Source organism: Thamnophis elegans, chromosome 4 (genome assembly GCF_009769535.1).
Source record: "Thamnophis elegans isolate rThaEle1 chromosome 4, rThaEle1.pri, whole genome shotgun sequence".
Lineage (NCBI taxonomy): Eukaryota > Metazoa > Chordata > Lepidosauria > Squamata > Colubridae > Thamnophis > Thamnophis elegans.
The window spans coordinates 80,073,224-80,088,596 of record NC_045544.1 but is presented as its reverse complement, the minus strand read 5'-3'; the positions used below and the strand labels follow the sequence as shown (position 1 = coordinate 80,088,596).

At 34.8% G+C, this 15,373-nt stretch overlaps 1 protein-coding gene across 1 annotated transcript in view; it reads left to right on the top strand.

Moving 5' to 3' along the window:
* KIF6 (kinesin family member 6) overlaps positions 1-15,373 on the top strand; it is a 125,947-nt gene that overhangs the window by 37,231 nt on the left and 73,343 nt on the right. Inside the window, 6 exon segments of the mRNA XM_032216948.1 lie at positions 2,389-2,411; positions 2,414-2,448; positions 2,450-2,494; positions 4,169-4,304; positions 7,345-7,398; positions 7,401-7,532. Coding sequence (XP_032072839.1) covers positions 2,389-2,411; positions 2,414-2,448; positions 2,450-2,494; positions 4,169-4,304; positions 7,345-7,398; positions 7,401-7,532 — 425 coding nt within the window.

Genomic DNA, 15,373 nt, shown 5'->3' with positions numbered 1-15,373 from the left:
GGGGAATTGGAGGCAGTGCCTTACCTTACTGAGGCTTGGGACTGGGAGGGACCAATTCCAGAGTGGTTTCTATTGGATTGACTACAGCTAGTCCTCAACGTACAGTCATTGCATTTAATGACCGTTCAAACTTACAACTGTACTGAAAAAGTGACTTATGACCATTTTTCACCTTATGACCAATGCAGCATTTCATAGTCATGTGATCAAAATTTGGATGATTGGCCAGTGGGTTCATATTTATGATGGTTGCAGTGTCTGTCACATGATCACTTTTGTGAACTTCTGACAAGCAAAATCAATGGGGGAAGCCAGATTCACCTAGCAGCCGTGTTCCTAATTTAACATCTGTAGTGATTTACTTAACAACTATGGCAAAAAAGGTTGTAAAATGGGGTTAAACTCTTTTAAGAACTGTCACACTTGGCAATGGAAATTTTGGACTCAATTGTGGTTGTAAATTGAGGACTGTCTATATTTAGCAAACTCAGTTAACAATCACAAGATCATTTCTTTTGTAAGTTCTGGCATTGTCTACAACTATACCAACTTACAATAGAAATTCCATTCCCAATTTATGGTCATAAGTAAGAATTACCTGCACATTTGAAAAAAAAATAGCAACATTATCTAGCAATATTTTAATAAGCAATAAAAGGTCATCTATTCTTCCAGCTGTTTATTGCTTATTAATATCCACAACTTGCTTTCTTTATCATGTCAGTTGGATTTTAGACCTTTATATATCACTAATTCAGTTAAATCAGAAATGATAGGGCTTATACAGAAAGACATTTATTTTGGGGTTCAAGGATTCCAAAAGAAAACATTTTGGATGGAATATCCTGCTTTTCTTGCTACGTCAAGAACATTGTTTTATACCAAGCATTTCCTATCCATTCATCAGATACTGAAAAACAATATTAGAAAATAGCTTTTTTGCAAGCCATTATTTTCTTTCTTTGATGTTTGTCTGATGTGTTTTGAAGGCTATAGGCCATGGTAGTGGACATGCAGCACCTACAGTGAAACCGTATACTGTATATTGCACAATGTATTAGAGGTTCTGTAATAAAAAAGGAGGAGCAGTCATAAAATGGATCATAGTTTATACGTAAAGTCAAAGTGGGGGCTTCCAAAATTCCTTCCGAGTTAGTTAAGTCTCTTTGCTTCCATCATATATATATTGACTGTTTAAATATAATCTTCCTAAAATAGTTTATAAAAGTATTTATAAGTATTGGACAACTTATATCTAGCAATGTAGAGTGGTAGCCATATGCTCTGTCCTGCAAGGGCATGTAGGAGAGAAGTTAGTCATACTGAAAGCCAAAACTCATCACATTAACCATGTACAAACACTACAGCAAAGTAGTTATTCAAGGCAGACCCCATGGGGGTATAATCTAAGTTTAGGACAAATCTACTATACTAATTACAGGAAGAGATAGACTGGAAGAGTAGTCTTAATGTAGATAAAGGTCACTGTATCAGAAAAAATTAGTTCAGTCACAGGTTCTGCAAAATGGGCTGAGGTGAACATTATTTCCATTAAATATCTTAGTCTCTGATACTGATACTTTATAAAATTTTCAGAAAAGATCTCTTTCCTGATCATTATGTTCATTATGTTAACTGCCTCCTGAGGAGGCCGATCTCTTCCAGGGCTACTTGACAGTCTGACAGCCACCTACAGTGTACATTTTCTTCCCTTGGCCCTACATTGATTTTAGAAATCATCGACATATGCAAGACTATTAAGCAGGATTACTTTCAAGTGCTTAAAGATTCAATTCTGGGAACCATTAATTATAAATAAGTCTAAATTGAACAAAATATAACTTTATTTTGGTTAAAAATATACTTGGTATATCATGTGTTTTTGCGGAGTTAGAATTTATTGGGACGGAACATTGCTATTTTTAAAATTTTTCAATTTTATTGAAAAACACCTCCTTTATGTGTTGTTTAGACTTAAGCAGTAAATTTGCTTTCTATGTGTTGGAACCAGAGTTTATTTCATGTAGATAGAAAGGTTCATTTCCAGCCATATAGGATTTTTTAATCTCAAGAAAAAAAAAATCCCAGTGATAGCAAAGAAAAATGCAGCTATTTTGTTAACTAACTTCCGCCACTCTGCTTTCCACTGTCATCCTCAAAGTTTGTTCCAAAGATCTAGAATTCCCAAGAACTGAAACAGCAGGCATAAATTTTAAAATGCTGTTTTTTCCTGCTTCCCATTTTGCTGAAATTCCACTTGCAGAAAGTTCATAGTTGTGATAAACTAGCAGAATCTGGAGTTTAATATTTATGTTTGATTTATTCTTCTGAAGAGTTAGATATTTTCTTCAATGTAGCTCTTTATTTTGTTTTATCATGTATATGTAGATTAGATGACCAGTTAAAGAATTTCTGGAAGATACTGATCCTGAAAACATTTTGGAAATTGGGGGCTGACATGCGGAAGATAAAATACTGTTTCAGCCACTTAAAAGTATGTTGCATTGTGTTTTTAAACACATTAACAAATGTACCGTATTTTGATTTATAGGCAATTTTAAAGAGAGAGAGGAAGTATGAGTTTCTAATTAGAGCCTAATTTGTATATATATTTTTAAAAAATTATGTTTTTCTTGTAGCAGTTAATGAAATTTAAATATTGTAAATGAGAAAAACAACAGTTTCCCATGTGATGTTTGATATAGGATACTAGAGTTATTAATCTAAGGGTAGGGTTAAGGTGTTTTGGTTCAAATGCTCTTCCTGTTTGCATTGACTTTGTTCTTAATATTTTAAAAGGTTTCCTGTCACGTGGTAAAACTGTGATTTTCAATATCTGAAAAAAAAGCTAGAAAACTGTAATTTAAAGAATGTGCAAAATATGTATCCCTAAATTGCTGGTATTCCTTCTTAAATAAACCAGTATTATTTAGACAGGAACTTTTATCTAAAGCAACTCCATGGTTAGCTTAAGCCCTACATGGCAGCGGACCTGGGTACCTGAGAGACCGCCTCCTGACGATTACCGGTCCCATAGACCGATCAGATCTCACAGGTTAGGTCTCCTCCAGATTCCATCCGCCAGCCAATGTCGGCTGGCGACCCCCCGGGGGAGAGCCTTCTCTGTTGCAGCTCCAGCCCTCTGGAATGATCTCCCTGTCGAGATCCGACCCTTACGACCCTCCCGGGCTTTCCGCAAAGCCACCAAGCCCTGGCTGCTCCAGCAGCCGGGGCCCTGGTGAAACATCCAGCCCGCGGAAATTGTGAATGGTTGCGGTTTTGTTTTTAAAGTGTTGTCTTTGTCTAGTCTTCCCCCTTCCCTTGTCTATTGTGAGCCGCCCAAGTCCTTTGGGAGTGGGCGGCATACAAGACAAATAAAAACAAAACAAACAAACAAAACAGTTATACTTATATTCTTTGACATTGTTTTATAACTATTCAATTATTCAATTTTATTATAAAACTATTCAAATAATTATAATAATTCAATTATCACCTTCCCCCCATCGGACCAAATAGAAAAAGGCAGTTGGGTGGGGAGATTTCATAGGGAGTTAATTAATTTGTTCGGGATTTACATGCCACACTAACAGAATTTAAAGAATATAATAACAAAAACAGTAATTTATAACTATTCTACAATTTGTAGTTGTAGTCTGCTTTAGGGTTTTTGTGTGCTGTTATTTGATTATGAACCATCACATCAGCATTGCCCCTTACCATTTATGGTATGTTTTTCAATAAACCTTTTAATACAGATACACGTTTTAAAAATTAAGTAATTAACTGGAAGTTAATTTGCATATTTGCAAATGTTAAAGGTACTGTTGAGGCCAAATGACATAGTTGTTAAAAAAACAGTATATCTTACAGGAAAACAAGTAGAGGAACAATTTTAAGTTTAAGAAAGAGGAACTGAATCTTTGAGAGGAAAGAGAGTCAGAATCTTAGGAAGGATGTCTGCATAGTTGGCCAAAGGAGAGACGGTACATGAAAATTATTCTGATTTGTTTAAAAGAGAGGAAGCTATTAAAACTAGATGATCCATAAGGGAAATCTTTACAGTAGCTTGACATTACAGGACTACAAGTTTGTCAAATTTCCTCCTTACAGAAAATGAAGGAATGAATTACAAATTAAAATAACCATATTGTTTTTGATTCAACAGAGACTGGTAAATGATGCAAAACTTCCTGGCAATCAATTACCAGATGTTCAGGAAGATAAAAGTGCTGGTACTGTAATTGGCAATGAAGAGTTAAAGAAACTAAAGGATCTTTTGCAGCAACGAGATAATGAAATCAGTATCCTTTCTGAAAACTTTATTGGATAAAAATCTAGTTGCTACTCCTATGACATATCTATTTCTGTAAGGAATATGGCAATATTTCATTCTGTTCTTTACCTCATGACCTCAGGTCTCTTCCAAAATGTTCAACAATCCTCAAAAGCAGATGTGGGGGGGGGAGCTACAGGAGGAGTATACTTTATTGCAAAATACTTTAAAATTCAATGTATGATATTTTTGATTTAATAATAACATGGAAAGGTTTCAATATTGTTAAGTGAATATAATCAAGCTGAATACATCTATTTTCAGTTACCATCTGCTCAGTCTGGAACAGCTTGCTCTTTGAGGTCAGGATGACCCATGCCCTGTTAAAACTTAGGAATGCAGTTAGAACCATTTTGGAAAGCAGCCAACTTCTTATGGGGAGAGGGCTTGGTTATGTTGGGTTAGCCAGCATAGAGTACTATGATGATTAATTAGTTTTATTGATGTTTTCACTATTTTGAATTGTAAACTGGTCAGACTCAGTCAAGGAAGCAACATAAATACATTCTTAATATTCTATTTGAAGTTTGGGTATAACAACTATAATTTGTACTTCTGATCTAACTGTATATTTTAGTTGACACAATCTCAACATGGTACAAAGTTAAACAGGACATTCAAATACTAGTGAGCTTCCAGGTCTAATTATTTTGTATCTTGACAAAACTCCATATTCGTGTATTAAAGAGCCGTGGTGGCCCAGTGGTTAGAATGCAGTATTGCATGCTAATCCTGCTGACTGCCAATTGCTAGCAAGTTTGGCAGTTCAAATCTCACTGCCTCAAGGTTTACTCAGCCTTCCATCCATCCAAGATCGGTAAAAGGAGGATCCAGATTTTTGGGGGCAATATGTTGACTCTGGGAACTGCTTAGAGAGGGCTATAAAGCACTGTGTATATAAGTCTAAGTGCTAAGTGCTATTGCTAAATATAACATTTCTAAACATTTAAGTATTTATTTATTATTTATATACTATTTACTGATTTTCAATGCACAAGTCAATAGTGTACAGAGTTGACACTTTTTCGGTTGTGTAATAAAATGTGGGAATTACCTTGGAAGATGGAGTAAAAAATGACACTTGGGGAATAATCAGATAAAAGGAGGAGAAGTCCACAGCTGAATGAGCAGAAAAAGAACTTTAGAAAGGATCTGTCGTAACTTATCAGTAAAAAAGGTACATTGGAAGTTTTTTACTTGTTTTATTTACTTATTTGGACACCAACCAGCAGACAGAAGATATGATGAAGACTCCTTAATTGCATCACATATGGACAAACATGTCCGTAGTTTCAATTGAGAAACTGGGCATCCTAGGCCAAGCTAAGTCTAAAAATGCTAGATAATTCCTAGAAACTTGGCATTCAGACAAATCAGCCATCAATAGGCACATAGCATTACAATAAGTAGAATTAGCTCATATTTTTTGTTAACATAAACTTATTAAAGCTGTTAATAAGACTGAAAGGAGTAATTTACTCATTAAGATTACGATTAGGTAAAGACAATTCCTTGGCAAATGTTCTGAGCTAACCTCTTGTAATTTGTTCTGAGTGTTTTCAACAACTATAGGTTCTTCCTGTACTCACCTGCCTAGCCATTTGAAAATTAAAATACTTTACTCATACAAGCAGGTGAAAGTTGAAAAAAATGCTTGTAAACACACCCAACTAGAAATTGCGATAGAGAGAAATATTATTAAGAAATGGAAGTTGTATGGAACTCTTGAAGTCAAGACAAGATCTGGAAGACAAATGTATCAACTGGAACTGTTAAAACTGGTCATATTCACAAAACAACAGACATCTACAGTACAATATTTCTGATAAAACAATAAATTTGTATGGGAGAAGTATTCTTTGAAAAAAACCTTTTCTCGAAACTTAACCACAAAAAGTAATTGGTGCAAAATGTTTGATAAGCCTGAAATATTTGAAACAAAGTGTTTTAGACTGATGAAATGAAAATTGAATAGCTCAGCCACAGCCACAAAATATACATTCAAGAAAAATAATGTGAAACATTTGAAGAAAAGACCATTATGGCAAAATATTAAACATAGAGATGACTCTATTGGCTCGGTATGCTTTATTATTGTGTCACAATCAGTGGCACAAAATATACTGTGCAAGTATGAGGAAGAATAGCAACTAAATGTCAACTAAATATAAATTTATACTATATATACTAGAAGACAGTATCCCATAATCAGTAAGGATATTGAAGCTGAAAATTATTGGATATTTCAGTAAGTCAAGGATCTGAAAAATATCTCCAAGTCAATCATGAAATAGTTAAAGGAAAGAAAAGTTTTGGAATGGCCTTAACAGCCCCAATAGTTGAATATTATTGAAAATCTTGGGAAAATCTTAAACATGGACTCGGTGTAAAGATAACCAGAAGAATTCACAAAGAAAAGTGTGGGAAAAATCCCAAACCAAACATTCAATTTCATATTTATCCATAAAAGAGGAGTTGAGAATCAAATATTTTAAAATTTTATTTTAAAATGCCTTCACTTTTTGCTTTCAGTTGTTACCGAACTTTGCCCAAGCAATTCATATTTTTATTTGTTTTCCTTGTTCCATTTACAATGAGCTAATAATAGAAGCAAATGTATGGTTTGACACTTTTCAAATATTAGAGTAGTATTTATTATAATTTTATTATAAAATAAGAGATTTTGTATTATACAAAAATCCTATACAAAAGCAACCCAAAGCTGCACATATCTTGGACTTTATGCATACTGTACTGTTTATATTTGGAATGTGGTTAGAGCAGATGCACTGGTTTTCTTAGCCATAACCGAACTTTAGAATAAGTACATTGTGATACTATAAGCTAATGACATGAGGACAGAAGAATGGGGAATCAATCAATAAATATAATAAAACATACAAATAATTATTCTGGTTCTGTGTAATTTACAGTCTTTTTACGTAAACATACTTGTGCTAATGTATCATTACACAGTATTTTAAATCTTTCCGTAATATAAATATTAGATATTTTAGTAAATATGGTTAAAGAAAGAAAAAAAGGAAAAACACAAGATGCCCTCGTCTCAGTGCTTCATCCAAGGAAATCTCAGCTACAGAAAGTTCCTATGATTTGAAAAACATGGAGACTGAGCAGATGTTGCCTGTCATTTTGGAAACAAAATCTAATTCTCACTCAAAAAAGGCCAAGGTCAGTCATACAATTTATTCTCAAATTTTGAATTATTGGCATAACCATCTTTGAAGGACTGTATACTGTGTGAAATAAGAAGACTGAAAATAGCATCTCTATGTAAATTATTTGTTCATTTGTTAATACTGTGAATATACAAAAAAGTGTTTCCTAGGGCTTCTCATGTCTAAATAATTTGCATATTGAGAGAAGCAGCATTTTTCCTCTAAAAATATATAACTAAGAAATCTGTCTCTGTGAACTACACTTGCCATCAGATAGGTATTTCAGTACGTGAACTGCAATGAATTTAAGCATCTAGGCATCTCTGGAAAGGGAACAAAATTACCATAGGGAACTTCACAAATAACTAGCATAAAGATCTACAGGAAGTAACAAAATGTTATAAAGTCAACACCTCTACTTTGAAGGACATTGCCTCTTGGTGAAGTTTCTGGGAAAAAAAATGCACGATAATTGCAAACTGACTGCTGCAACACACCCTCAGATAAATCATAAAGATGTTACATTGGGTCAGCCAGTCACAAGATACATATAAGATTGTGCCTGAGTCCTCATGCCAAATACTAAACGATTTATTTGCTTCTATACTGTAACACAGCTCCTCAAACCTACGCCAGGGGCCACATGTGGCCCATAAAGCCATTAATCCAGCGCACACAGGACCACGAGGGCTGCTCCAGCCCACATTGGCCAACCCACCCTTTGGCCCCAGGAGGGCCAAAAACTGGGTAAAAATTGCCTATTTTGCCCCCAAAACAGACCGTTTTGCCCTTTTTTGCCTGAAGAATGCTTCTGGGGCAGGGGAGGTGAAGAATGGATGCACAGATGCCTCAGGGAGGCCAGAGAAACAGCCCATTTTCATCTCCCCGCACCTCTAGGAGATATATAGAGAAAGAGAGAGATAGAGAGAGAGAGAGAGAGAGAGAGAGAGAGAGAGAGAGGAGAGAGAGAAAGAAAGATACTTTTGTGTTGTAAGCTCCTTGGGGCTGAGAAGAATTGCTGCAAACTGAGTTTCCTTAAGTGGACCACTAGATTCCTAACAACTGAAAAATGATCTAGGAAACAGAAAGTCAGCCAAAAGAGCAACATGCAACAAAAAGCAAATAAACAACCCCCAGGAGCAAAACAAATTGAAGTTTAATTTGTGTTCATTGTTTAATGGACTGTTAAATTGGCCACAACCCACCTAGTCACATGACCTACGCCATGCCCGCCCAGTCACATGACCACCTAGCCATGCCCACCCAAGGCCAGTCCTGGCCCCCTAACAGTCTGAAGGACCGTGAATTGCCTCCCTGTTTAAAAAGTTTGAGGACCTCTGCTGTAACACATTGTAAAACACCAAGGAAACTAGGGATCTTCACAACCTTTTCTCAAATATAGATAGAAACAAAAACTACACACAGAAAAACAATGTTGACCTGGGTAGCTATATCAGAGAAAGGAAGAAGGCAGGATAGTAAGAGTTCTAGCCCCTTTAAAAAAATAGAATATTTGTCCAGGATAAATTGATTTTACTGTAAAGATAGAATTATTTAAGGGTGGTAGACTAACGCACGACTGCAAAATGAAAATACATTTGTTTTTATGTTGGTGGTGGCTGAAGCAAGTTTATATAGTATTTTGTGGCCTAAAATCAGCAATAATAGTTTAGCACTTGCAGTGCGGGACGTGGTGGCTCAGTGGCTAAGACGCTGAGCTTATCGATCAGAAAAGGCAGCAGTTCGGCGCTTCAATCCCTGAGTGGCTGTGTAACCGAGTGAGCTCCTGTTACTTGTCCCACTTCTGCCAGCCTAGCAGTTCGAAAGCATGTAAAAAATGCAAGTAAAAAATAGTGATCAACTTTGGTGGGAAGGTAACAGCATTCCGCGCGCCTTCGGCGTTTAGTCATGCTGGCGACAAACCATTGGAGATGGCTTTTCGGCTTTGAAATGGAAATGAGGCACTGCCCCCTATAGCGTCAGGAACGACTAGCACATATATGCGAGCGGAACTTTTACCTTTACCTTTTTAAGTATTCTCATAATATTTGGGGTGGGTGAGTTGGCTAGTTTGGAAGAAAATGGGTAAATTGTCTAGCACTCACAATTTCAATAAAGCACCACTCCTAAGCATCTGTTGACATCTATTAGGGACAACCCTGCAGAATGATAATTGAAGCCCAGTCATACATCATTTTATTTTCAGTAAATTCTAAGTAATTAAGTTCATCAAATTTCAGTTACTTTGGTTGCAAACCTCAATTAATTAAAAGATTTAATTTGTCCTATAAGACACATTACTTGAAAACTTATTTTGGTTTGATTTTTTTCATCACCAGTACTTATTAGTGAGTATAGAACAGCAATTTACCATAGGACTATAGATCTTAGAGTAATATTTTTTAGGCATTTTCTTATCGCAACATCTTATTATTTTATAATAACTCAAGACAGTTACCTTCCCTCCTCCGCCTATTTTATGCATAACAGCAATCCTGTGATGTGTGTTGGGCTGAGTGAGTGACTAGCCCAAAGCCCCTTAACCAGTTTTCATGCCTTAGGTGGCCAGTCTCCTGGTGTCTAATTTAAATACAGTTTCATAATGCAATTACCATGCTAGATTAAATATAAGGTGCACAATATTGTAATTATGTAGTATTTTGCTTACTTAAAGGGTTGCCACTGGGCTCTTCTTGAAAGTTCATATTTAACTCTGGACAGCAGTCTGACACAAATCTGTTTTAAAGAAAACTATGTAGTTCAATAGGACTTACCTTTCATTAAGTCCAAAAGTATTTAAAAGAATACATTATTTGAGTATAAAATAATACATTATTTGAAAAATATTTGTTGCCCTCAGAGGTAAAAAGTATAACTGAAAACAACTTAAAAGATTGTGGAATAAAAATAGGATAATAAAGGCAGTTGGAATAGTTTAAGTAATAGTATACTGAAACTACAATTGTGGGAGATCTTCTCTGTGTTAGTAAAAAGTGTTATGCGACTAAGAGAAAGAAAAATTGAATAGTTTAAAAAAAAACCGCTGTTTTAAAACACCCATTATACAAATCCTGTTTGTTTAAAAACCTATTCATGCATTAGTACAATGTTGAGGAACTTATTTGTGTTGCAGAGATGGTTGATTTAACCTAAATTAAACTACATAGTCTAACCATAGTATGTTGTTTTAATACTTGCTTCTATAGTCCATATGTCATGAACAGTTATTTGGCAAAATAATTGCTCCTGCTTTTGTCAATTTCTCCTCAGAGAAGCTGTGTATTGTTATAGCTTTTTTTCCCGCCTTTCTTCATCCTCGTCCTCATTCTCCAAAATACAGAAGCTCTGTTTAGAAAATAATACAGGCACGGTCCCAATATTTTTCCATTCTATGGCACTCAATCAGAATAGAGCTGGAAGGGACTTTGGAGATTTGCTAGTGCTGTCCCCTGCTTACACCATTTCAGATAAGTAACTGTCCAGTTTCTTCTTAAAAACCTCCAGTGATGTAATACCCACAACTTTTGAAGGCAAGCTGTTCCACTGATTAATTGCATTCACTATTAGGAAATTTCTCCTTAATTCCAGGTTGCTTCTCTCCTTGATTAATTTCCATCCATTGTTTCTTATCCTGCCCTGGTGCTTTTGGAAAATAAATTGGCCCCCTCCTCTTTGTGGCAGCTTCTCAAAAACTGGAATACTGTATTATGTCCCCCCCCCCAGTACTTCTTTTCAATAGACTAACCAAACCCAAATCCTGTAACCGTTCTTCATATGTTTTAGTCTTCTTAGTTGCTCTTCTTTGCACTTTTTCCAAAGTCTCAACAACTTTTTTGCAATGTGATAACCAAAATTGGACGCACTATTCTAGGTGTGGTCTTCCTAAAGCGGTACTAATAGATCACATGATTTTGATTCTATGCTTCTGTTTATACAACCAAGGATTGTTATTAGCTTGAACTTGGGGACTATCTTTAAACAGGGAGATTACTTACCTGATCCTATCACAATATTGATCAGAAATGCTATGTTTGATTTCTATGTAGTAAAAAGTAGAAAGATCCATTCAGTGATACCTTTGAGACAGCAGCTGTTGAAACATAAACATTGTACGTTGTAGTAGGATTAGTGTCTACAAGCAGTAAGGAGGGTAAAAATTTGATTTAATTTGATCCTACACTGAGCATGGTTGATATAATGGCTTCTTCCAACGCCTTGATTCTGTGATTATATTGTGAGGTGGCAGTGAATTAGCTAAAGATTATCCTTCCAATAATAAAAATCTGTGATGTAGAAATAAAACTGGATGCACAAATATCAGAATTTGTTAGACTCAGAGTGGAATGTTATGAACTTTCTTTAGGAACATAAATACTTTTTTGAAATATGGAAAAATCAATGTTGGAATTGAGGTTTTCTAGGACAGAAATATTTTGGCTTGTAGCAGGTTTAGTTTAATTAACCAGATATTGGTTCAGAATTGATTTACAGCTGTAGGATCTATCTCAAGATGCTTCATGTGAAAAAAAAAAGGATTAAAAAGGATAGAATGTTCAGTAAGTTCCATACTGTATTCTATACCTTTTTTATCTTAACCAAAGGACAAAAGAATCAGATAGCAGATAGGCAGGTATTTGAAAAATAATTATATTTTATTAGCAAAGTATGCTTTGCTTAAAAAATCTTGATAGTCCACATCAATAAATAATAAGTAAAATAAACCCTTGCCTGAGTGATGTGCTAAAATGTCATATTTACTATTCATAATACATTTTCTTATTTCGTCCTTTAGGAATTCCTTCCCCCCTCCCCGAAAACTACCCAGATTGCAGGGAACGATTTGAAGATTTTGTCTAACAATCCAGCAAAATTGGCCAAACTCAACACACTATGTTATAGCTTAGTATAAAGGTTCTTGATCATAGAAATGTGAGCATCATGTCTAAATGTTTAGATTTAAAACAAATTATTTTATTAATTTGGTAAAAATATTACAAAATATAAATTCTGACATTACATCTCTAAAATTGTGTAAGGGACATTGGCATAATATTAAGTACCCTGTTGTATTAGCAGTGATATCCAGCATGATTCATATTAATTAATACATGTTTTGGGATACTGATCTTGATATTATTTTATTTTGTTACAATGTGTCCCACTGAAAATTCTGCAAAAGTAGCTTGAAATTATGCACTCAATGTCAAAATATTAATTAAATCACAATTGAAACAGTGTAGGTTTTTTTCCTGTACTGTATGAACTTAAGCTCCATTAACTTCTTGAAATGGAGGTCATGAAAAAATGTAAATCAAGATGACATTTCCAGACTTATTCGTGACAATCAGTTTTGCTAGCATGAAGGGTTTCTAAATTAGATTAAAACTGCTAGTTTAGGGGAGACCTTAATCTCCCCTAAGACCTTAGGGAATCTGAAGCATTTTAAACTGTTAATTAATTGCTGTAATCTGCTTCAAACTGCAACATTCTTTTAGAGTTTTCTGTAATGACCAGATGAGTTAAAGAGAATAGAAAGTTAAAAAAATTCATGGAACCTCATAGAGACTTTTCATGTTTCATCTAGCTTGTCAAGCAGGACACTTGCTTTTCTACAGTAATATGGGAAAATTAGTGAGATATATTTATGGGTTTTGATTTGATTTACTTAATGACATTTATGCCTCATGAAATATCTACATAACTAACGTAATACATTTTGGAAAAACTGAAGACACCAGTTTTTTATATTATCTAACATCCAACAATCACACTAATAATTTCCACATTTTAAACATCTACCAAGTCCCCAAGTCATTTATTGATCCTTGTTTTTACTTTCAGTTCAGTCGTACAATATAAATTGCTAATAAGCAGGTTCTCTTGATTTTAATATTTTCTTCTCATATAATGAAAGTGGCAGCTTTTGTACAACCACTTTCAAGAAATATTATACATGCTTGTTCACATGACTCTTTGGACATGATAAGTCCTTCAAGTTGTATGACCTACAGTAAAAGTATTATATGCTATTTAAATTTGCTATATTAAAGTACAGTTCAAGATTCATTCAAGGAATTTTTTAAATGGCTTTTATGAACATTAAACATACTGTGTTTTACAATAATAATTGTACACATAGATGACAAAAAGGGGGGTTATAATTCTCAATTCTCAACTTCCAACAGTTTCCGAAGAAGCACATAACACACCAATGTGTTATGAATCTAGAACCAGTTTTATGGATGAATAAGGGTTTGAGGGATACCTCGTGTTGTCTAGCTGTTGATAGATCAAGTTTTATTAACTGTGTTAGCTTATTGATTATCTTTGTATCAGAATCCACACTCCAAAAATGAGCACGCTAGGACAATTTTTTACTGAATTAATATTTTATTATTAAAATTAATTGCCTCAAGAAAAAGTATTTAATTTATATGGATATTCATTCCCCATCTGAATTATACCAGTCATTCTATCTCACAGGCAGAAACCATTCTCACACACATAATACAAGTATGTTTATATTGTATCAGAAATCTCCCCCTCCCTTCCTCCCTCCCTTCGTGTGTGTGTGTGTGTGTGTGTGTGTGTGTGAGTGTGTGTGTGTGTGTGTGTGTGTGTGTGTGTGTGTGTGTGAGAGAGAGAGAGAGAGAGAGAGAGAGAGAGAGAGAGAGAGAGATACTTCTGATACAATATAAACATTTTTGGGGGTTTGGATGTGGTAGCAACACTGGGTGGGGCTCACGAAGTTCTTGTGGCTTTGACTTCAGATTTGCTTCTATCTATTCCTACTAGTTTCTGCCAACTGTGACATGCTTTAATCCAGCCCAGCTTTCCTCTTTGTACCTACTAATTTGGGGGCTTTAAAAGTGTGTTCCATACGCATGAAGTCATTGCTTGAGATTCTAAAATTGGCCAAGACAGACTATTCTTATTCTTGTTTACCTCTGATTGTGCTGCAAGTCAAAGATAGGGTTTTATTTCTGTAATTGGGGTTTCTATAATAAATAGATTTCCTCCTTCTGTTATTTTGACTGTAATGTTACTAGCTACCTTATCTTAGAAGATCCTTATTTCTTACCTCTAAAATTATGTGAAATTATGTCATATGTGAAATTATAAACACATGTGAACTAGACAACCCAGGACCCCTTGGCCTACATTTCAGAGATATTTCTTTAAGTATAATCTTTATTGTCATTGTACTTAAATACAACGAAATTGGTTTTAACCAGATTACCTTAATGCATTCAACAGTGGCAGCACTTTTAATATACTGGCCTTTACTTGAAAAGTTCTTAAAAATTAGGGTCACATGTCAGAGCTGCATCTGCTTTGAAAATAGTCCATGTTTAAACTGTATAGCACAATCACACAGTCATAGGAAATGATTTATGACATTTTGTATTATGTTATACATGTTTTATGACAATTTTATGTCAGAAAAGTGTTTACAAAATTTGCCAATTTCAATTTCACAGATGCAGGGGATTTTGGATGCATTCTGTAATTAGCCCCTCTGAAGTATTTTGGTTCTAAACATTTACCCTATGATGCACCATTTCACCCAGTTAAAATTACAGATACGAGAGTTTTAGTAGCATATAGATGGATAATGGCAGAGGTTACAGTACAGTGCCAAAGATGCAATACATTGAATCCCTTTTCTCTTTGAAGTTTTGTGGTAGATTCAAAACTGTGCCCAATGTAAGTAACCAGATCTTTGTATATGTCCCTTATAATAAGTGTTCTGAAACCTTTAAGAGGAGTGGGATTAATATGGATCCTTTCCTTGTTTAAAATCTGTATTTTTTGTGGTTTAGTTTTATCTATCTCTGAAACTTTACCATTCCCTTTT